This window comes from Phodopus roborovskii, unplaced genomic scaffold (genome assembly GCF_943737965.1).
Source record: "Phodopus roborovskii unplaced genomic scaffold, PHOROB, whole genome shotgun sequence".
Lineage (NCBI taxonomy): Eukaryota > Metazoa > Chordata > Mammalia > Rodentia > Cricetidae > Phodopus > Phodopus roborovskii.
In genome coordinates this window covers 12,365,742-12,390,402 of record NW_026126567.1, presented here as the reverse complement: position 1 = coordinate 12,390,402, position 24,661 = coordinate 12,365,742, and the positions used below count along the sequence as shown (strand labels likewise).

The following is a 24,661-nucleotide window of genomic DNA, read 5'->3' as shown; positions in this document are numbered from 1 at the left end:
TTACCATTCAGGGAGCCATGGCCAACGGCAAGACTCACTGGGTAGTGCCTTCAGGAACCATTGGTGCTGGACAGTGTCCTCAGGGCCACCTTGTGGTTTTTATAGATAGATCCAGGAACAGCATGGCTTGTCCACGATGACACAATCACTTAGAACTAGAACATGGACCCATGTCTTCTGCTCCCTGCTCCAACATGTTCCTCACTGGCGTGTCCCAAGGACTGGCCTCCTCTGGGCAGATGACAGTAGAGAAAGATGATGCCAACGTGGCTCTTTTTAACAGCCGGACTTGGATGCTAAAGAAAAAGTGGTTCTTTGCTTTTGCTGCACTGTAAAATCTAAGGAGCCACTAAAAGTCCCAAAGCTGGAACGTCTCAAGATAGAACCTGGCACCCAAGTGTCCCCATGCACAGCCAAGACCACTGGGTCACAGCCATTTCCCTTTTTCCTCCCCAGGCATTTAATCTCAGCCCAGCCGATCCAGATGGCAAATCAGACCCCTACATCGTCCTCAGACTTGGCAAAACAGAAATCAAAGACAGAGACAAATACATCCCCAAACAACTGAATCCAGTGTTTGGAAGGTCAGTGGCCATTTCAGTTGGATTGTGTTGTCCTTTTCTGCATTGGCTGCTGCTTTCTTCCTGGAGGGTTGGGGGAAATGGCTAATGTTTGTGGAGGGGTGTCAAGGGTAAAGAAGAAGCTGAAGATTCAGTATTGACATGTGCTCTTGATAACAGCCAATTAAATGCCTATGAAATGTGGAAAGATTTCCTGTTGGGATTTGATGTAGAGATCTTCAGACACATAGTTTTGTAGCAACTATTTCCTAGATCTTAAACTTAAAAATGTCTTGAAGGGTCATTAATACCATCTCCTGGTTCTGTATAGAGCACTTCTTACAATTAAGACATCTAAGATCCAAAGAGTTTAAGAACTATATTCAAATCCACACAACTTAGAATTAGAAGAGACTGATGTTGGCTTTTCAGTCTCATACTAGAGAGGGGTTTTCAATCATATCATTTTGCCATCCATTTGCAGTCCTGGGGTCCAAAAGTTGAACTGACATTCCCTAGTTGTTTTTCCCTAGTTTTATTTTCCTGAAAATTGTTAAAATACACTGTATGCATGGGTTGCAGTAGAACTAGACACAGGAATTTTCTGGTATGGGGCAACAAGTTTCTTTTTAAAATTTAGTATTTTGTGTGTGTGTATGTTTTGCTTACATGTATGTACGCATACCACATGTGTACAATTCCCATGGCATCAGATCTCCTAGAATTGGACTTATGGACGGTTATGAGCTACCATGTAGGTGTTAGGAACCAAACTCAGGTCCTCTGCAAGAGCAATGAGTGCTCTTAACCACTGAGCCATCACTCTGGTCACAGCCCATTGACTTTATTGTGACATACCATACATGTTTCCTGCTTGAGTTTATGCACTGGCTACTGCTGACCTTGGGATTGGAACATGGGGTTCACAGTCATGGACACTCTGTAATCTCATGAAGCTAACTTTGCCTCTGATTGGAGTTTTCCTCATCTATAAAGTTCTAGTGACAGACTCTAGACTCCATTGGGAGAATGCGTGAGACTTCTATGGTACGGTGTTCAACACACATCCGACACCATTCCTCCCTCCTTGGTTACTTTAGCAATATCTTAAGTATATTTATTTTTTTTCTTGAGGAACTTAGAGCACGGGATGAAATCTCCACCAGATGCATATAAATTCACATATCCATTTGTATTGGCTTTGTACCCCATGGCATTTGATCAGCATCAGCTTCTTAGATTTTATTGCTGCCAGGGAAATGAGGCAATAAATGACCAAGCATGTCTGAATTAAGGGAAACGATTAAAATGACAGTACTGTACTGGGGAAGTGTGCCCTTGTCTCTCTGATCCAGAGATGACCTTTACTGCAATCTGTCACTTATGTAACTACTGATGCATTTCTGCCATTACAGTTTCCCATATGTGAATTAGACTTGCTTTCTCAGCCTTATTTTATGGCTCTGGAAAGTTGGAGGCCGGTGTGATGGATGCACCTTACATCTCTCTACAGCTTCATGGGGCTTCTTTCATAGTCTCTAGGTACAGATGACTGGTGGGATACATCTTTCATTATTATTCCAGAACACACATTCCTGGCTCAACCTACTGTGTTCCAGAAGGCTGTGTGCCTAACCTGGGGCTTAGGGACCCCCCTTCTTGAAGGGAACACCTGCTCCCTTGTTCATGTGAGGATGTCACAGCCCCTTCTGCTAACATCCTGGTTCCTCGAGCTGCCTCTCTTTCTCCTTCATTGCTTCTGGCATTGGTTTACTTGTTTGTGTGTCCATTCACTGTCTTCTCTCTACTAGATCTGTTTGTGCATGAGCTCATGTGGGTAGTACTACTTCTCCAGCACCTTGGACAGCGCTATTATGACAGAATGAATGAGTGAAAGAATAGGTACACAGACAAAACTTCCTTCCCGTGATGGTGAGATCTAATGGAACTCTGTATTAACGTTGAGTATGACCATGGTCTTTGGCAGCTCTTCACAGCTCTCAAATTGCTGAACCTGGGTGACTAAAATAGCTTGGGTCAGTGACTAAAATTGCCAGGGTCAGTGACACCCTTATTGAACCCTCCCTTGATGGTTACCATGGAGACAGCTGTTACGAGCAGGTTTTCCCACCAGACAAGCCCCAGAGCCGCACCAGCCCCAAATAACACACAGGAACATTGTATTAGATATAATGCTGTTGGCCTGTTCCTAGTATTTCTTATTGGTTAACTGTCTTAAATATTAACCCATTTTTATTAATCTAAGTGTTTCCACTTGGTCGGGAGTTCTGCTCTCTCAGTCCTACATGTTGAATCTCCTCTTACCTCTCCCTGAATTCTCCTTGTCTCCTAGTCCCACCTATCTTGCTTTCCTATTGGCTAGCAGGGCTTTATTCATTAACCAATAAGAGAAACATATTTACAGAATGACATCTCCCATCAGACAGCAAAGCTCAGTGATGGATGCTGGGTGCTTGCTTCTGATGTACCCCCCCAGAATAGCCACTGCAATCTAGAAGCCAGGATTTGAAAACAATGAAGGCACTATCATGTGTAACAGATGGAGAGCATCTGTATTTCATCTCTGTGAAGCCCCACCAGAACCTTTTAGAGCATGCTCCATCAATTATAACACCTGGTGCTGTAGATTGTTTGTTTTTCTCATGGGGGAAGGGTAATTGTCTCCTGAATGGGTTGCAGTCTCTGCCATACTAGCCTTGGGATTTCATTACACATGATCCAGGAAGGGTAACTTTATGGTTCTTCACTTGGGTTCTCTAGATTTTGATTTCCTTATCTACAAAATAGAGGATTGGATATAGGTTTCTCATATGCTTTATAGTTCAAAGAAATAGCCATTGAATGTGTATTCTCTGCAGGTCAAGTCTAAGCTCCAGCAAAGCAATGCCGAAATCAGAGAACAGCAGTCTGTTTTTTAAGGCGCTTAGTCTTGCGGAGACAGTCTGAGAGTCTCTGTTTCCACCAGCAAGATTTTCTTTTTGAAAACCCCAGCTGGTGTTTCTTGATAAAGCTGTAACAGAAAGGAATGGTAATATTCCTACTGAGTCTGAGCTGAAAACTTGGACGTGAAATGTGTGTTCTGGATGATCAACCTTGCATCTAAGCACCACACTATGTTATAAAGAAGCCCTATTTGTTCTCATCTTCATACAAGGAGGGTGGAAGAGATGAAGTAACATACCCACTGTTTAACAACCAGAATGTTCAGGTCCAGAATCAGATTGAAAATCAGACCAAAGTTCCCAATAAGCCACTCTGAGACATGGCTGATGAAAAGGCATCATTGTCTATGGATGTTTGACAAAGGAATCTGAAGTTAGCTGTACCTGGTTAATAAGCTACCCTGATTCCTGTCCATGCTGACTGAATTGATGATCCAGTCAGAGCATCCACCCAGATAGTAAGCTAACTGAAAGGAAGCTGGTGAAGCTCCATCCTACCAAACATTTCTGACTCCCAGTCCTCTGCTTGGACTCAGGTCATTTGAGATCCAGGCCACGTTGCCAAAGGAGTCCCTGCTCTCCGTCCTGATCTATGACCATGACATGATTGGGTCTGATGACCTCATTGGGGAGACCAAGATCGACTTGGAGAACCGTTTCTACAGCAAACACAGAGCTATCTGCGGTCTACAGAGCCAATATGAGATGTAAGTTCTTTCTCCTGTGGAGACCCTGTTGGTATCCAGGGCCACAGTCTTGCAGGGGATCTGGACTGTGCATGTGTTTATCCATCTTGAGGAAGGCAGACATAACAGCAGAGCTGGGTTGGGGAGTCTGTTCCATGCGTTTGAGAGCCAATGGGGTTGAAGAAGCAGCTCTGATTAAAAACCCAGAGAAGGTTCTTCAATAGAAAAGAGCCAGGCTGTGATGTGGTGTGTATCCACCTGTGGTGGTCAGTGTTCCCTGGAGATGGTGCTAGATGAAAGATGGTTAATACAAAGCAAACGTCAGTGTGGGCATTCTATAAACAACATCTGTAGGCGTGTATGACTTGCTACTTTAAGAACTTTGCATGGAATAGCTCATCAGTTCTCCCAGAACTCACTGGGGTTTTATTAACCCCACTTTATAAGTGGAGGAAGTGTGAATTCAACATCCTTTACAAAGATTTGCAATTTCGGTTTGGTTTTAAATGTAGGCTACCAGCTTGATTTGCTTTTTAAGTATGTTGAATCTGATTATATTTTTAAACAAAATCTTATAAATTATAGCTAATAAAATATTGACATTTCATTGTAGTTTCATTCTGAAATTTAAAAAAAATGGAAAATGGTAACTAATTTACATAGTTTGTCAATATAAGTAATTTGCACAAATCACTATTTTGCATAATTGATAAAAAATTTAACATTCACATAAATATTTTTGCTTATTTCCTTTTAGTATTTCTACTATACTACTTACTTATGAACTTGGATTACGCTTTCCATATTTATTGTTCTTACTTTGTAGCTTAATTATTTTGTAGTTGTCATTTAATATTGCTTGAGTCTTTGCTTTACTGGGCCTGTATAGTATTCCACCATATGAACATGTGATAAAGTGGTATAGCCAATTAAATTTTGATCTGTAAGATGTATGGCAGATGTGTAAGGTCTGTAAGACAGTGGCCGTTCCTATTGTGGTAGGCTAGGATGCAAGGGGTGAGTAGAAACCATGATCCACCCTGTTCTGTGATATGCTTCTTCAAATTAATGATTTCTTAAAAGATGAAAAGGTTGGGGGGGATCTACAAGAGTCCAGTAGGAAAGTCACTGGTTAGAAAGACATGCCAGAACCTTCTGCCAGAGATATGCATCTGTAAGATGAATTGTGTAAGGGAACGGATAGGACGGGAGGAGAGACAGTGAGGTAATAAGCTAGGATTTCCTCTTCAGTACACACAATGACTGAACACTGGCTAAACTTGCCCGGACCCTGCAGCAGCACCAAAACAGACTGGTCCAAGCTAATGGAGCTGGTAAGCGAGAACAGATAATAGCCTCAGTTTGGATGCAGTCTTCTCTGAGGGTGATAGCAGCTGTTTGTACTAGGCAGAAGGAGTGAATGCATGTTATTGTGAATGTATCCAACATCACTGGACGAGAACTTCAAACGATGGATTTTGTTGCATGAATTTCACTTCAATGTTTTTTGTTTTGTTTTTAAGAAGACTTACCAAACAAAACAAAACAAAACAAAAAGAACCTGGAAATTTCCCGCAAACCATCTTTTGGTCAAGCTGCTTGCAAGCCCTGTCTTACATGCAAGCTGTACACATGCAAAGGTGCTTGGCTAGAGAGAGGAGGAAAGGAAATAAAGCCAAAAGCACTAGCCCAGGTGTATAACTGGAGTGGAGCTTCCATTGAGGGTCTCAGAGGGTGTCTCCTAGAGGACAGCCAGCCTCACTTCCTCTGCCCTCTCTCCGCTTCTCAGAGAAGGGTACAATGCCTGGAGGGATGCATCCAAACCCACAGAAATCCTGACCAAGCTCTGCAAAGACAACAAGCTGGATGGGCCGCACTTTCATCCCGGAAAGATACAGATCGGAAATAAGATCTTTTCCGGAAAAACTGTCTTCACCGAGGAAGACTCTGGTAACTCCCAGAACAGCCCTCTGCTGATGTAGCTGTCCTTTGGTCTGGTTCCAGTGGGGGTGAAGCTGGGGTGGATGTTGGGCTATCTGATTACAAAAGTACTTGTGCTCCCAGAAGCAAAGAGGGAAAATCAAGTAGGCTCATGACAAGCGCTCACAATGACAAAGTTCTGCTTACTGTTCCGCATGTGGGCGCTAATTGTTAAGGACTTGTAAATGTGCAAAGCAAGCAATAGCAGAAAGTGAATATCATATAGTAGGAAACACTAGGAAAAACCCACTACCCCTCAAGTACTGTACCAAACTATTTCATTTTAGGTGGATATTTTTCTATGAGTATCACGACACAGACATGCCCTGGGGATCCCAAAGAAGCTTCCATAAATTTGGGATAAGGGATGGGGGGGAGGCTGGGATGAGGGGGAAGGCTGGGATGAGGGAAGGCTGGGATGGGGGGAGCATTTTTAATGATACAGCACAATTCTGGTATAAAGCTTCTGCTGCAGACTCAAGCTAAGGTGGTAGAGGCTGTTTTGCGATATTGACTTCCACCATTTTTATTTCTTTTTTACTTCATTATTTTGTAGCTAAGAACACACTGAAGGTTCTTGCATGCAGAGCTGTTGCTATTTAGAGAGTGTATTGGTGATGTGTTGATGTGGATGTCTGCTGAAAAAAATCTTTACAGTACACTCTTAGAGTGATGCAATTATTTGGTCAAAAGTCTACATTTGATTAAATAATGATTAAATAGTTACCATTTTGCCCACTAAAATCTGAAATTATGTTCATAAGGTCAGTTGCTGAGTGATTAAACCCTTAAGATAAAGATTCTTTTCGTTGATTGTTTAACTCTATCAGCTCTTACCAATGTAATTATTGCCCCCAGGTGATTGTTTCTGTGGTACCTTTATAAATAGTCAGCTTTGATCATCTTATATCCAATTTTTGCCATAGTGAGCTTGGTCAAAAGATTTTATTCATTTAATAATTTTGTCTTGTTTCATGATATTCTTTTCACCAGTAATGTTATTATTGTTTTTGTTTTTATCTTTTAAATCATGAATCACCTCCTTTGGTGGAATGAAGTTTAGGTGTTCACAGTTGGGAGATCCCGGGAGAGTGAAGGCATCCACAGACACACCTTGTGCCACCATCTTACTTAAGGCCACTCTGATTTCCTGGCCCCCATGCCATGGCATTAGCAATCAAACCCTTTTTAGAGTCTGGTATCTATCTTTTCTGACCTGTGGGATCTCTGGGAGTCTGGTTGAGAGAGAGAGAGAGATCCCCACTCCAGGGTGTGATTGCTGTCTCTGTCTTCTTGTCAATCACCTGGCCTCAGATCTCTGTCTCCATATTCAGTCTTTTTCTCTTTCATACTGTGCTACCTCCAGCTCTTCCTGTTTTCGATTTTCTTTTGTTCCCATCTCCTAGCATCTTTAGGATGGATGGTTACAGGAAGAACTTAAGAAGCATATACAGCCCTAACTCTTTGGGGAAACAGCATCAAATGATCATCTTTCCTTGTCTTTGCTCTCTTCAGAGGAGATGGTGGAGTCTTATGAACACTTGGCCCTAAAGGTCTTACACTCTTGGGAGGACATCCCTGAGGTCGGATGTAGGCTGGTTCCTGAGCACATAGAAACACGGCCATTGTACCACAAGGATAAGCCAGGAATGGAGCAGGTAGTGTTACCAGCATTGTTAATGCCAGAGCCTAAAGGAGTTAGGGTTGGCTACTCATCCTCAGTAGGCAAATCAAACGAAGTCCTACTGAAAAGCAAAGAAAGATTTATTAAATGTGTCTACATTGGGAAGACAATAAAAGGAGCCCATTGAACCCCAAATCTGTGTTAAAAGTACTGGCATGACATTTAGGCTTAGTACAATTCAAGAGGTCTCTATACTTAACTAGTCAGTACTGCTTCATTTTGCTTTATTTCGTTTTTATAATTTCAATTATCAAAGTCCTTTGGAAGAACTCTGGCATTTGAGATGCTGAAAGTTAACTGATTTGCAAGAATACAAGAGACAATATGCATCTAGTGCATAATGCCATGCCCACTGCATAGTAAAGGCTCAATGAAGGTGTCCTTGCCTTTCCTTGGCTCTTAACTCGGGTGTTAGTAAATTTGTAATAAAAATGTAAGTTATCTGTAGTGCATGCCTGTAATTCCAGAATTTGGGAGGTAGAAGCAGCTATATCAGGAGTTCCGGACCAGCTTTAAGTATAGAATATGTTCAAAGGCCAGCCTAGGCTACATGAGAGTCTAGCTATCGAAGGAAGGGCAGAAGGGAGAAAGGAAAGGAGAGAGAGAGAGAGAGGCCTCTACTATTGTTATTTTAAAAAAGCTGCATGTATATAAAAACACCAAATCGTATTTAGCCTCCATTTTTTTATTATTATTTTATTTAATTTTATATAACAAAGTCCAATTAAATGAAAACAAACATTTATACACAATATTTGGGAATTTGGGCGTCGTTCTTTCCAAACTATTTCCTGCTGGTAAGGGACGCTGTCATGGGGGATTCGAAGAAGATTCAGATATCATGTTAGCCTCCATTTTTTAAAAGAGATTTTTTGAAACATTGAATGGTCCATTTTCCATTTTCATGTCTCACCTTTATCAAAGCTAAAGGAATTTTTGTTGTTGTTAACAAGGGCCGTCTACAGATGTGGGTAGATATGTTTCCCAAAGACACACCTCAGCTTGGACCCCCTGTTGACATTTCACCAAGGAAACCCAAAGGGTAAGTGTGTTCATCATGACAGGAGGGGGCCATGGTTCAAGAATAAAAGATTATAGCATTTAAGATGGGAGATGATACGCTCCCAAGCATTCCAACCCTGCCAGTGACACTGGTGTATGGGTTATGGTGACAGAGGTGGTTGAAGCAATGGCTTCCATATCAAGCTCTTCATCTGGACAATGCTGATCCATAAAAGGAGGAGATACCCTGCCCCACCCATCCCCTTGTGAATCTGAGATCTATGTGGTTCTAACAGACCAACCTCCAGTGTTGATGTTAATGAACTTGACAGAGACAAGGCTTACAGACAGAGCACAATGCTTTTTGGCCCCATTTCCATGTTGTTTACTTAACATAGTGTATCTTCACCCCAGGTATGAGCTGAGGGTGACCATCTGGAATACTGAAGATGTCATTTTAGAAGATGAGAATATCTTCACAGGTCAAAAATCAAGTGATATTTATGTCAAAGGGTAAGTTCCATCCTTCCTTTCTCTGTCATTACTCTTCAGTCTCTAGCCAGTATGTGCCTCATGGGACCAGCTACCCACATTCACAGAACGACCTGTTCTGCTTTAAATTAAGCAAGGCCACTTTCTGTGTGAAAACTTTGTCTTGTTGGTTCATGTTGCTAAGAATTCTTTTATGAAAACATTTTAGTGACTTAATCTTTCAGTTAAATGTTAGGTGCCTAACCTTTTAAGTGTCCTTAAAAGCTCATCAGCCTTTCATCTGAAACAGGCGGGGCAACATGAGTGTTATCGAGGGATAAGTCACTTGCTCAGCAGATTGAAATGCTAAGGCAAAGGCCTGCATTTAGGTCTTCCCATTGCTGCCACATTGGGACCCTAGTGCAAAGCACTTAATATCTCTCTTATATCTCAGTCCAGCATAGAAAGATGCTCGTGTTCACTGTCCTCTCCCTCATCTCTCATCTCTCATAACTCATCTGGCTCCCTTGCCAGCACTGCACAAACACGGATCTCCTATCTCCAATTCCAATGGATCTGCCTGGGTTTGTCCTTTTCATTAGTCTTTCTCTTCTTGTGCGGTAGGGATGCCCAACATGGCTGCCCCCTTTTGCAGACACTCTCTTTCTTAACCTCGCAGCAGTGTGTTCTTACTGTTTTACTCCTAGGCTGGTCATTAATTTCTCAGGGGTTGGAAGCTCAGAGTTCCATCCTGCAGTTAATAGTTTAAGTTGTTGTCCTGAGCCCCTTCTCCTTCCACTATTTTGTCTCGCTGCCATTTTCTTTTTGTCTTTAGCTAAATAAGTGTGCCCAAACCCAAAATGGTACCACTCCTCTGTGAAGAAAAGGCTTTTCCTCTCCTCTAGGGAGGAGTGGTGGATGCCTTTAGAAAGCAGGTGGTTTGGGCCCTGAAGAGACAGCTCAGCAGTAACGAGCACACATTGCTCTTCCAGAGAACCTGAGTTCAGTCCCCCAGTGCCCACATACAACAGCTCAGAGGAATCTCTAACTTAAGCTCCAGGGAATTCAACACCTCTGGCCTCCTTGGACACTGATACACACTTTTATTCATGCCCACACACACATAATGAAAAATAATAAAAATAAATCTTTTTTTTCAAAAAAGCACAAGTTGTTTGAATTCTTAATTAGTTTAATAAAAAGCACTTGTTTTCTGAATTAGTTAACAGTGGACGAAGTACTAGGGGAACATATTACTTGAAGCTTGCATCATTCTTAGCATGGAGGAAAAGCAATGGATATTACCAAGAAGAAAGTGTGTCATAGGTCATCTGGAGTCCCCAGGATCCTTAACAGATGTGTCATGCAATTCCTTAGAGCAGCCCTGTGACCCGGGAGCCAAATCAGCTTCCATGTTTACAGACAAGTGTAGGACACAAAGACCTAACATAACTGACCAGTGGCCACATGGTGAGTGGGTACAGCCAGAATTTGGGAGATAAATGGCTGTGGGCAGCCTATCTACCCCACCCCCATACACACATCCACTCCTCCTACCCCTGCCACAGTGACACAAACCTGCTTCACTATCAGGACCAGAGCCAGAGAGGAGAGGTGAGTCCCAGCCATGACAGCGGGTCTACACACCCAATTATAGAGGCTTCAATGTAATGGTGTTCTAGTACTCTGGAATAGAGACGACAGCCCTTACAAAGGGGACTCCCAGCACGACAAGAGCTCCAACCACACATCCATGTCCTATTTCTGTCTTAACTGCACAGAGCTTCTGATCCATGAACAGTCAACACCTACACAGCCTGCTTTGGGATGTCTCCTTTTGATCCCAGTTTCTCTCTTTCACATTAGTATGGAAACTCCCGTCTGAGCCCAGCCTCATATAATGGGAAGCTGTGGCTCAGGCACATGGAAGGAAGCTGGCTATGCCACCCTTGACTCTGCTGGTACCTGACTAACACACTCTGTGTGTTTGAATTTCCTTATCTTCACGCAGGTGGATCAAGGGTTTGGAAGATGACAAGCAGGAGACCGATGTCCATTACAACTCCCTGACTGGAGAAGGGAACTTCAACTGGAGGTTCCTGTTTCCGTTCCAGTATCTGCCGGCCGAGAAGCAAATGGTCATCACCAAACGGGAGAACATCTTTTCCCTGGAGAAGATGGAGTGTAAGACCCCAGCTGTGCTGGTTCTGCAGGTCTGGGATTTTGAAAGGCTGTCCTCAGATGACTTCCTAGGTAAGCCAGTGGCCTTTTCAAGTATGTTATTAATGCTAAGTATGCCACCCTAGCTTTTGGAGAGCTGAGTTCGATGTTTTATGAGCACAATAATTTTAGTGCTATTTGTGATTACAAAAACAGAAATCATCATCATCAGCCATTACTAGGGAACTGGCAAAATTACAGTCTATGTATATGATAGGCTCCTAACACAGTCAGGCAAGTTAGTCTTTGCTCTATTTAACACTAAGAAACAAGCTTGGTGGTAGTGACCCACACCTTTAATCCTAGCACTCGGGAGGCAGAGGCAGGCAGATCTCTGTGAGTTTGAGGCCAGCCTGGGCTACAGAGTGAGTTCCGGGACAGGCTCCAAGGCTACACAGAGAAACTCTGTCTTGAACAATCCCCCCCCAAATAAGGAAGTTGTCAAAGTGAGACACACAACTCCTTTATGACAATATCTTACCCTGAAGCAATATTGCAGTGACCTGGGAGGCCCTCTTCTATCCTAGAGAATAGATGCAAATCAGAAGGTCTTTGGCTGTGATGTTTGGGGGGCTGTCACAGGGAGATCAGCACTGAGGCCTGTCATCCAGGGAGCTGCAGGGAGACCCGGGAAGACGCCCTGAAGTAACAGTACTCCAAATGGAAGGCTGAAACTTCCTGTATCAGTTTCCTCTGCCTGCCACCTGCTACCATGTTACTACCTCTCGATGGCACCACACCACACGTCTCCATCCCATTTACACCTACTCATATAGCTAGCACATCTCACATGCAATACAACGCAGACTGGGTGACTGGTGAGTGTCGGTGTCTGTGCTGAAGAGCCCCTCCGTAACTGTTATTGCCATGTCTTTACAGGTTCCCTGGAAATGAATCTTAACAGCTTCCCCCGGGCGGCCAAATCTGCAAAATCCTGTGATCTGTCCAAGTTTGAAAACGCAAGCGAGGAGAGCAAGATCTCCATATTCCAGCAAAAGCGTGTGCGTGGCTGGTGGCCTTTTGCAAAAAGCAAAGAGCTCACGGTAAATGACAGCTGTGGCAGGTGGGCTGGGGGGGCCGTGAGGGGCCATCATGCTCTCTTAGCGAGTCACTTTGTAAGCTCCAAGTTAAGTGCTTTGAAGTGGCTTTTTAGAGCACTCCTACCAAAGGTTCTGCCAAGAAGCTGGACTTTCTAAAGTATTATAAATGCATTAATAACCCTTTCATACCTCAGCCTACTCAATTCATAAGCTTTCTCCACAGCCTGGTTTACAAGAGCTAGTTCCAGGACAGGCTCCAAAGCCACAGAGAAATCCTGTCTTGAAAAACAAAAACAAAAAAAGAAAGAAAAGAAGAAAGAAAAAGATATTGGGCAGGATGCTTCTTTTTCACATTTCTTAAAACTCCCCACCCCCTCTATGCCATTGCTCCCCTGTGGAGATGGAGGGCTTGTATAAGTAAGTGGGCATGTAGGTTGTACAAAGGCACTGAGGCAGGCAGCAGGCTCTCTCCGGCCAGCCTTTCTCTGCTCTGGATTCAGAGGCTATAAGACAACACAGCCCCTGGAAGCTGATGGGCTGGTGCCCTGGTGTCTATTCTTGCTGTGTTTCCTGGAAAATGTTCTTCTGCCCTCTATTCTTAGTTTAGTTCCCTATGCCTAGGGAAACTGAGATAGCATCCATGCTCTAGAATCTTTTAGGACTCTGAGCTAACTGCGCGATAAGTCTATGCTGGTTCTGGGCCCAGGGCTTAGGAGTTAAGACTGACTGGAGAGGATCAATCCCAGACCGAGGCTAAGGATGGAGGGGTAAAGCGAGGAGATGGGCTAACACAGAAGCCCAGGGAGGACTTTCTCTAAGAAGGGCTGCTGAGCTTTTCCTTGTGTCAGTTACTGCTGTTGCTATGTTAAAACGCCATGATTCAGAGAGACCTAGGGGAGAAAGAGTTTATTTGGCTTCTGGTTCCAGAGGGTTAAGAGTCTGTCACGGCGGGAAGGCGTGGCCACAGCCGGAGCAGGAAGCAAACGGAACAACACATCTTCAACCACAAACACGAAACAGTGCATTAGAAGTCAGGCAAAGCTATGTAGCCTGAAAGCCCACCCCCCAGTGACATACTTCCTCCAGCAAGGCTGTACCACCTGCCTGAACAGCGCCACCAACTGGAGACCAGATGCTCAAACACTGGAACCTATAGGGAACATCTCTCACGCAAAACCACCACAATCCCATAGAAAGGAAATTGCCTTACAAATCTAAATGCATGCTCTCAGTCATGACTCTGCACATGGAACATAAGATAGACCATTGAATCTCTCTGACCCCCATCAAGGAAGTCTAATGTATGTAAGAATTCCCTAGGAAGCTGTTAAATGGAAGGTCCTTATTCAGTATATGGGGAGGCCCATCACCCTGCACTTCTAACAGCAAGATCCAGGTGAGGCCATTCTTACGTGTTCCCGCCGGCCTCGCCACACCCTGAAAAGACGGCAGTGAGGCCTGATCCACACAGCCTGTGTCTGGTACATTATTTGGATGTGTCCATTGGATTGAGCAGCAGAAAGGGTCCCAGCAATCTTTTAAAAATGGAACTGTAAAAGTTACCACAGCATTAGTTACAACAGCCTAAAAGTGGAAACACTATGGCGTCCATCAGCTAATGAGTGGATAAATAAAGAACAATGCACATATACAACTGAAAATTACTATCCAGCCATGGAAAGGGGTGGAGTAATGACAATGGACAGACCTCGGCAGCATCACGGCAAGGGAGAGAAGTCAGGAACAGAGGCCACATGCTATCCGATTCTGTCTATATAAAGTGTACAGAATAGGCATTCCACCACATACTCTGGAGGTTACAGAGTCTGGAGGGAAGAGATATGACTGCTGACTGGTGCAAGGGAGTTCGAACAGTAGGTTGCAGGCCGACTCCTGTGCAGAGCCTGGCCTCATTATTAGCCCTCAGCGTGATCTCAGGCAACTTTGTCCCCCAGCCTCGGTGTCCTTAACCTGCAAAAACAGAGGCAATGAACACGAGTACCTGGTGGGGCTGTGGTGACATTGAAAGGGCACAGAATCTGGGTCTGGAACATTGTAAGTGTTCAACGAATGTCAGAATTTGTGTGTCCTGGTATGGCAATGTTTTCAGCCTCCCCACTACTGCCTCCCAAAAGGGCTAAGTATCTGATCTATAAACAGCGGCGTCCACTCCTAATGGGTCGATAAATAGAGCCATTCTCACCAAACACTTACAAACAACACTTCCGCTAAATTGACCAAGATAGCGGACAGTCTGTCATCAAGGCTGTTTATGGAGTCTAGGGGCTATTAATTAAATGTGGCTCGGTCGGTTCTGCCGACTGCCACGTTTCTTTTTCGAGTGTAGGTCATTTAACTGGTGTGTCGGCTAGTCATTTTATCTCAGTCGCTACAGGGAGCGACCTCCTGACAGGGCTTTCCTAGGGGTACCCCTGACTGTTGAGTAGGAAGCAGCCCCCGGCCCCAAGGAGCTTGCTGTCTCTTGGGAAGACGAACTAGAAAAGCAGCCTGTAGCCTCCAGCTGACACAGCAGGGTGTGACCTGTCTGTGGCGGTGACAGGTATTGTTGACAGCGGTTGAGTGTGCCGGACAGGTTGTGAAGGACTGAAAATGCAAACTGACAGCAGTGAGGCCGCATTGTCACCGCAAAAGCCGAGGCTGCTCTCTGGCCACCGCCATAGTGCCAGTCTTTGAAAACCAAACCACAGCCTCTGCAGAGACCGGTCTCGCATGGTCGTGTTTGGTTCAGGGCACCAGCTCTGCAACTAACCACATAGCTAGTCTGCTTCTTCTTTTCCCAGGCGGTGAACCACATAGAACTCAAGCTTCCCTTTGGCCATGCTACGTTCTCCACAGCCTGCCTCTCTGAGTCTCTGTCATGCCAAAGTGATGGGGGCTGACAAGTGATGGAGCTGTGATTCATTAGTCTCTGTTTAGTGTCACTTGTGTGGGCTTCAGTGTTTCCCATAGAACTTAACATTTAATGGTTATGAATTCATTCATCTGCTAAATCTCCATGATATATGTGTATACATACATATATGTACACATGTACACACACAGAGGCGTAGGGAGGTCATCACACAACTCCAACATGGCTGGTAAAGGAAGGGCATGGTTTAAACCCAAGAGTCCACTACTAAATTCCTTGGTCTTAACCATTGTACAACACTTCCCTTTATGGAAGAAACTCCTGCAAATGGAGGAACTCAAGCCTGCTCCTACCCACCCTGGTCCTGAGTTATTAGCTATCTTCTCCATGGAGGGCTAAGCTTGTATCTGTAAAAGCAAACCTATTCCTATTCCTGAGCTATTCCTGGCTTTCTTCCCTTGTCATCAGCAAAAAGAGTCACGTCTTTTTAAATCTGCATTTCCCCTATGCTTCTTAATGTGAAATGACTTCATTTTAAATTCAGGTTGAGTTCCGGCCGGGTCCTGAAAGTCCTGCCCCAGCTTCCCCTCTTTTCCTGTTTGCTCTGTAACCAATCAACACACATGACCACGAAGCCAGGTGTCCCAGGACTTTTCTCCTAAAGTGACACAAGCTGGGTTGTCCAAGAGCAAAGCGTAAAGGAAAACCTAAGCCATTTGGATCGCCTTCAGCCCCTTGAAGGTGCAAGGGCTGAGCTGGATGCCCCAGGTGGCTTATTTGTTTTGTTTTGTTTTGTTTTGTTTTGTTTTGTTTTGTGGCACATTATCAAGTTCCAACTCTGGGTGGGTCTTCTTGTGCTTTGATCTTATTCATAGTGTTGGGGATGATGGCTCAACCTGTTCTCCCCGCACTTGGGAAGATAAATTTGAAACTGACATAGGCTACATTGTAAGTTCCAGACTAGCCTGAGCTAGGGTGAGGACTCCCTCACTGCACCCCATCTCAAAAGTGGGCGTGCGCACACGCACGCACACACACACACACACACACACACACACACACACACACACACACAACCTCATTCACAAAGTGTTGGGAATGTTCAGTGTTTTTGTGCCAGGTCACTGATGGGGTGAAGGGATTTGTTTACAATCTTCGACACCTGCCAGGCTTATTTTTAAAGCTGCTTATCTGTAGCCCAAGCTGCATAATTTAGACACTTGGGTTCACACAGCTCCCAGTGTGCAGTGTGCTGTCCTTGGAGTCAATGCAAGCTGGCTGCAGGAATTGCTCAGGGTGGGTGTCCTTGGCAGAGCAGAAGGGCACATGCACACATTGCACCCTGTTTCACATACTTCTTGCAACAACTAGTCCTCTTAAAAGCCAAGCAGGGCTCTCAGGGGCTCCCAGAGACTGAAGTGACAACCATGGACCCCCCCCCCACACACACACACACAGACAGGGCTGGGCTAGGTCCTCTCCATGTACCTCCTGTTAGTGTAGCTTGATGTCCTCGCCCAACTCCATCGTGGGAGTGGGGGATGTCTCTGACTCCTTTGCCTGTGCTTGGGACCCTTTCCCTCCTACTGAATTGCCTCATCCAGCCTTAATATGAGGGCTTGTGTCCAGACGTACTGTAACCTGTTAGGCCAAGTTCAGTGAATAGCCCTGGGAGGCCTGATTTTTTTTTTAAGGGAAATGGAGGAACAGTGAGTCTGAGGGAGATGGGAGAGAGACTGGGAGGAGTGGAGGGAATGGAGACTCCAGCTGGGATGTAATGCATGAGAAAGAGTAAAAGAAAGAACTCCAAATAAATGAATATTAAATATTGCTAAGTATATGAAGCAAAGTAAATGTATAAGTTTCGGTTGGATAGTTTTGTAAACCTGTCAGCTTTTCCTAGACTTTACAAAATTTATATCCTGAGCCAGGTATGGTGGCTCACGCCTTTGATCCCGGCACTGGGGAGGCAGAGGCAGGCGGATCTCTGTGAGTTCGAGGCCAGCCTGGTCTACAAAGTGATTTTCAGGACAGGCTCCAAAGCTACACAGAGAAATCTTATCTTGAAAAACCAAATTAAACCAATCCAGACCAACCAACCGACCAAACAATAACAACAACAACAAAAAAAAAACCATAAATAAATAAAATTAACTCCTAATAAAAGTAAATATACATGGACATAAATGGATATGACCAAGAATGTTGATAAGCAGTTAAAATCATGCTAAATCCTAATATAGCAACTGCAAAATGTATAAAGAATATCACAGTAAAATACTGAATAAGGGAAAATGACCATCTTTGAATAAATCACTCCTTTAAGATAATGGAGGTCAGAGAATTCCTTCCACAGGCAAATCCCACAAATTAGCATATATCTTCGGATAGGTCCTAGGGCCTTGAAGCCCTAAATTAAAGAGGAGGCCACTGTACTTCAGGTTGAATGAGCAGCTGTCAGCATCCCCAGTGGCTATGAGCTAAGGGTTCAGTGATGGAGGGGGTGAGTTCCTGACATCTCTGAGTTCACAGCTTGGCCAAGGAGGCTGTTTTGCACACAGATCATGACACAAGTGGCAGATACCAATTTTCTAAGACCAGAGGGGAGTGTTCATACATAAAGGCTGGGTTTGTTTTTGTTTTGTTTTGTATTTTGTTTTTGGGGGTTTGGTTTTTGTTTTGTATTGTTTTTTTTTGAGGCAGGGTTTGTCTGTGTAGCTTTGGAGGCTGTCCTGGCATTCACTCTGTAGACCAGGCTGGCTTTGAACTCACAGAGATCTGCCTGCCTCTGCCTCCCGAGTGCTGGGTTTAAAGGCGTGTGCTACCACCACTCAGCACTTATAAAGCCTGGTGTTAAGTTTGAATGTGTATGGCATGTGTTCACAGGAAAAGCAAGCACACGGGATGCAGAGAACTCACACATATGCATGTCATCTTGTGAAAACTATGCTTGAGACACTGGTTATTCCCACATTCTCTGTGTGCGTTAGGCACCTTTCGCTGTGACAGATACCTGGCAAAAGGAAGAAATCATTATTTTAATTCAGTTTAAGGGATGCAGCTCAGCATGGCGAAGAAGGCATAGCAGCCGTAGCTGGTCACATTGTATCCACGGTCAAGAAGTAGAGAGAGGTGAACTTCTTCTCCTCTTCCTTATTCATGGTGGGGAACCACCCAAATCCAGGGCAAGGCTTCTCTCCTGGTTAAACATCCCTGGAAACAATGTCTGTTCTCAGCAAGAAGTCGCTTGGACATATGAAGTAGCAGAGCAATGAGTCTTGATGTAAGTCTCAGGATTCTCATCATAACCGCGCAACAGAGATTAGCAAGCAGCTCCAAGCTTTCTCTGTCTGCAACATGGACATGGAAATGCTGTCCACTTAGCTGGGTACTTTGGATCATAGACAAATGGAACACCGTTTCGGCTCAGAGCTCTGTAGCCGAGCTTATCATTACACACTAGAGTCTTCAGAAGTTGCTTTGGTTCTTTTACACTTGTCCTGAGTCTTCCCTGATGATTTCCATCCTGTTCCAAGAATTCCAGAGCTCAGTAATTGCCCAGCACCTCTCAAGCTGACTCTCAGTCAAATTAAAGCAACTGTATGAAGTTGTTAAAGCCAAACACTGCTCAACAGAGTTGAGGCGACCTGTAACAGAGCCCTGGGAGAAAGCTCTGGGTGTGTAGTGAGACTACTCCCTAAGCCACGAAGCTGCTTTGTTAGCTTTGTTCCAATCATCTAGTCTTAAGGAGCTCCCTGGAGCTCTACCTCTGCACATCCCAGATGCCACGGGCAGCTCACTCTAGAGCGGCTGACAGATGGGGAGATCAAGACTCAAGGAGACAAGTTCCATTGGCTGGTGGTTACGGTTACATCGTGAAATCATTGGAGAAGAGCATTTTAAATCTGCTAATCCAGTGTCCACCAAATGAGTGGATGAGCTGCCAGACAGTTGGTTACCATGGATATATCAGAAGACTTTGTGTCTTCCAGACCAGGATTCAGACTACTTGGATAGCTTATTCTGCGTGTGTACCCTTGGAAACGTTGTTTGATCTCTGACTTCAGTTTTCCATCTACAAAAGGAATAGCTACCTTGCCTGATTTTGAGACAGATCTGGAGATAATAGAATAAATGAGCCAGAGAGAGGATGTATAACTGCAGTTTGAATTATTCGGTATTATTATTATTATTATTTGCTGATAATTGTAAGAGCGACTGTAAGCTACAGAAGTTATATATCATTTATTTCCTTTAGCTTTAAAATATTCCCTGAGCACTTCGAAGGTAGGTCATTGACTGCCATAATTTCTCATTGGGAATCAGAGACGACACATAGTCATGTGTTAAGACACATTTCTAAATCACAGGCCATGGTTGAGTGTAATAAGAAATCAACCAAATAGTCATATAATTTTTAATCCACATGAGACCCAGAGAGAGAAGCTGTGACAGCGATTGCAGGCATTAAAATGCTTCTGTGATGCTTTAGTCCCCTGCCAGCTCTCCTGCCCTTCCCTGCCGCATCACCTTGGGTCTCGGTGTACAAGAACTAAGGAGGCAGGAGGAGAGAAACGCTCTTCCAGTAGGAACAGGTTTCCCAGTCAATCAGAGTCCCCAGAGCCTGGACCGGCAGTGGCTAGCAGAGCTGTGTGGTGAATGAGTGATTGAACAAGAACAACTTGATTTCTGCACCGTAGCTTGCCAGTCCAGGATTGAAATCACTGCCAATAACTTTGGCTTGGTGCGTGAAAGAATCAGCGGGCACTCACATCAGAGAGAGTGTTTGTCACAGAGGAGGCAGAGGTAGTTCTAAAGTAAAAGATTAGCTCTGATATCATTAGTGAGTGCCTGTGAACACACACACACACACACACACACACACACACACACAAGCGCTGGGTGACAGAAAGCCATTCTGAAATTCAGGGTCACAGCTACCAATTTCTTCCTGACAACTGAAGGTAAAGGAAATAGCAGATATAAAGAGGCCTGCCACTTGAGTCGTCAGCTCCCTTTCTAACAACTGTCCGCTTTCCAACATTAGTCGTATTTGTTCTCATATTGATGATCCTAGAGTGGTCTATGTATGTTGTCTGTGTCTGTGTATCTGTGTCTATCTGCACATGTGGGACCCTCTCCATGCACAAAACTCAACCGTAGCATCATTACGGGCCTCTGTGGTGGTGGTGATGGTGTATATGACTAATACAGGCATGTGCACATGTGTGCAGAGGTGTGTGTGCCCAGGTATGCATGGGTAGAGACCAGAAGTTGATGTTGGAGTATCTTCATCATCATATTCTACATCAGACAAGGTCTCTCCACTCAGCCCGGAACCCACTGCTTCAGCTGGACTGGCTGTCCAGTGGCTCCGGGGATCGCTACTCTATTTGTCTTCACTACTGGGGTCATAGATACTGCCACCTCAGGTTTTATGTGGATGGTAAGGATCTGAGCTGAGTCTCCAGGCTTTCTCAACAAGCTTTCCACCCACTGAGCCCTCTCTCCAGGTCCACCCTGGGGCCTTTATGATTCCCCACAAGTTGGTTTCTCCCAGAACCAAAGAAAACTAGATCCTTCGTATAAGAAACCAACAGACTTGTCAAAACCCTGATCTGATACGATGACACCTTTAGAGAGTTTGGCCTTCCCCCGACAGGCCTGTGTGATTAGAAACTGACATCTCTGTCTGATGCAGGGCAAGGTTGAAGCTGAGTTCCACTTGGTCACGGCAGAAGAAGCAGAGAAAAACCCTGTTGGGAAAGCCCGGAAGGAGCCCGAGCCCTTGGCCAAGCCCAAGTGAGTATGGCTGGGCTGCAGCTGGGAACCTGGGGCAAGGGCAGGGCCTCTGCAGCCCCCAGGGGGTTCTGAGGCCTTGGCATTGCCTGATACCTCACAGAGAACTCAGGAGTCAGGGGTCAGGAGGTCAATGCTGCCCAACCTGTGTACTTTATTGTTTCTATAATTGAGAAATGCCCTAAAGATCCCGGACTGTTTGCAGACGGAGCAGTGATATGCACCTGTGATGTGCCTCGCCAGCCTTCCTAGAGGTACTTCCATCTTCCGCCCGTGTTACATACATGTGAGCTGGTTGGTTATGTATCCTCTAACCAAACTAACAGGATTGACTTCACACTCGATTGCAAAGTTTTGCTTCATTGCAGAGTTGGTCCAATTAGGATTTTTGAGACCAGCACAATGTCCCATATCAACGTGTGCCCATCGTCGACTTGGTCATCACCCCACAATCAGATAATCAACTCGATCTTGCCATTTTTTCTTTTTCGTTCTTTTTTTCTTTTTTGTTGTTCTTTTGTTTTGTTTTTGTTTTTTGCTATGGTGAACACATTTTCTTTTTTAATACATCATTACTTTAAAAGCGAAATGCCCCAGAATCAGAGTTATTAGAAAAATAATAGTACTTGATCGCACTCGATTCTTGGTTACATAGCCACTAAAAACCGAAATATGTGCATAAAATGACTTTTGGAATTATGCTGGCCCTGTGCCTCCCCAGACCCGGGGTTCGTGATGCTCTCTCTACCCACAGTCCACCTCTCATAACGTCAGGAATATAATGGATGCTTAGTTACTCATTAGTTCAGAGTTGTTTATTAAAGCCTCCATTTAAACACGCTTTGCTCACAGAGACTATGGCAGCACCCGTAGGTTCTGCTCAGGCTCAGGCAAAAGCGGAGTCCCAGTGCTGAGAGGGGGAAGCGGCACGGGCTTCCATCCCTAACCAAGAAGCTACCTGCTTGCAAAAGAAAAAGTGGTGTTATCCAATGGAGTCTCCCTGGGTATATAAACCACACTTAAGGGTTGTTATCCAATGGAGTCTCATTGGGTATATAAACTACACTTAAGGGTAGACCCCATGCCCAGCAGTAGGTGCCAACACCAAAGAAACTCATTGGTATTTTTGTAGATTTTGTGTCTCATATTGCTTTGTTTTGGCACGGTTTTTGTCTTATTGGTCTTTTGCTTTAATATTCCAGTTTCCAGTCTTGTGTTTTTATGGATTTTGTGACTGTCCTTCCTTCCTTTCTTTCCTCCCTCCCTCCCTCCCTCTTTTCCTCCCTCCTTTCTTCCTCTCACTCTCTGCTTTTATCCTGGCTTGTTTTTTGTTTATTTTCTAAATAGAGAAAGGAATGGCATGGAGTTGGGTGGGTGGGGAGGTCGGGAGGGTCTGATAGATGTTGGGGGAGGGGAAACTGTGATCATAATATTCATATGAAAAACTTTTTTCAATTAAAAACTAAAAATTAAAAATACTTGAAGGGCACAAAAGAAATATAAGGCATAAGCTCTGCCTTCCAGAAGCTTATTTAGGAGACATAGCATGGAGACCCATAAAATAGTAATAGGAACACAGAAGACAGAGATGCTGTACTCGGGAAGAGGGTCAATCAAGGTGAGGCGGGAATTCTGAGTGAGGAGGAGTCCCAATGGGCCACGGTGGTCAGCGTAGATTTTATGCAGGAGGTGGGCTTGAACTGGCCACAGAGGGACAGATGGGGAATGAGGGTGTGGGCTTCAGGCTGGGTTCTAACAGCTCTGGCTCTGTTCAGAGTAACCTTTAACACCAGGAAGGAGTCGTTAAGGACCACCTGGTGAAGTGTTCTATTCCTGTTGCTTTAGACAGAGTGTCTGGCCTTTCACACCTATTCTTAGACCACCCCTGTGCCCCCAGAAAGACACATCAGAAGTGTTTCAGGGGAGCTTGGAACTTCCTGAGTTTGGAACATGACCCCTTCCCTGGTTTCTTCCCTAGCCGCCCAGACACCTCCTTCTCGTGGTTCGTGAGCCCCTTCAAGTGCCTGTACCACCTCATCTGGAAGAACTACAAGAAGTACATCATCATCGCCTTCATCCTGCTCATCCTCGTCATCTTCCTGGTTCTCTTCATCTATACCCTGCCCGGAGCCATCAGCCGGAGGATCGTCGTGGGAGGCTCATAGGGCAGTGGAGACCACTCAGGCCTGTTCAGGAATGCTCTCTGGGTTTCCTAGGGGAACCTCTAAGATCACATGCTATGGGAGATGCTGTGGTGCACGCTGAAGAATAGACTGAAAAGAACCAATAACCACCCCTGGGTCCCAGGACAAAGGTTTTCTCTAGGAAGACTGGACTCTGGCGGTCTCTCTGCCCAAGTCCCTCCTGCCGTTCTTCAGACCCCTAAGTCCCAAATCTTGGTATTGCCCAGGAGTAACCTGAAACAGTGACTCTTTCACTCGGGGTTAATCAACAGTGACCTCTCGTCGACCTCAGTGAAACTTTCCTCATGTAATATATTCTATTCAAAACAATTAAACTCTGAGTCTGAGATTTGATTAGAAGCCTCATATTTCAAGTAAAACGTCTTAGCAAATAGACTGAATGTACTTAGCAAATTACTAGCTGTTTAACGTGTCCCAAATATCAGTTGATTTAATCTTCACAGTCACAAGACACATTCCCCCTTTTGACAAAAAAACGTGTTTAGATCATCTAAAATACTTCACCTTTGAAATTCCCCTACAGAGACAAAATGCAGTCGGTTGCCTCGGAAGTCAACTGATCATGCGCAGTAGACGTAGTGGGCAGTGAGAAGTTCATTTTAATTTGTTCTATGGTGGTTTCCAATTGCAGTGTTCACAATTTGTCCTAAGGCATATGAGATATGACAGCATGTGTGTGTGTGTGGGGGGGTCCCTGCCATGTGGGATTCTCATTTGCTAGATACACAACCTCCCACCAAGTACTGCACCCCCCCACTGACCACATGACTGCCATGAACCGCCTCCCATGCCTCTGCTCATCCCTTGCCCGACCAGCAGGACAGCCAGGTTCTAACGCAAGTCTCAAGAAGAGAATGTAAAAACGAGTGTTAGGAACAACAGCTTATTCACCTGTCCTACACACGCATCAGTGCATCTGTAAGGAAACTTCTGGTCTCTGAAGCACATGCACTGCATTCCAGGCTGTGTACGTGGGCGTGGGATCGAGGGCCACTTTTCTCAGTCACAGCGAGGATATAAAAGAACAGGGATGTTTGGCCCTGATCCCCTTGCAGGACTTTCATCCCCACACATTTTTCTTCTTGCTATCACCAAGGGTCATTTGAGTAGTTCTGGGGAAGCTAACTTGGGGTTCCCGTTGATGCTAGAAGCATCACGACTATGGCTTTTATTTTTGTTT

At 44.7% G+C, this 24,661-nt stretch overlaps 1 protein-coding gene across 1 annotated transcript in view; it reads left to right on the top strand.

The window, feature by feature from the left end:
- The window catches only part of Fer1l6 (fer-1 like family member 6), a 106,991-nt gene extending 83,544 nt beyond the window's left edge, over positions 1-23,447 (top strand). The window contains exons 31-40 of the mRNA XM_051202647.1: positions 457-584; positions 4,060-4,230; positions 5,999-6,159; positions 7,705-7,847; positions 8,827-8,915; positions 9,290-9,388; positions 11,358-11,599; positions 12,446-12,609; positions 21,180-21,280; positions 23,256-23,447. Of these exons, the coding sequence (XP_051058604.1) occupies positions 457-584; positions 4,060-4,230; positions 5,999-6,159; positions 7,705-7,847; positions 8,827-8,915; positions 9,290-9,388; positions 11,358-11,599; positions 12,446-12,609; positions 21,180-21,280; positions 23,256-23,442 (1,485 nt within the window). The 3' untranslated portion in view covers positions 23,443-23,447. The remainder of the gene's footprint in view (positions 1-456; positions 585-4,059; positions 4,231-5,998; positions 6,160-7,704; positions 7,848-8,826; positions 8,916-9,289; positions 9,389-11,357; positions 11,600-12,445; positions 12,610-21,179; positions 21,281-23,255) is intronic.
- Positions 23,448-24,661: the final 1,214 nt, after the last annotated feature.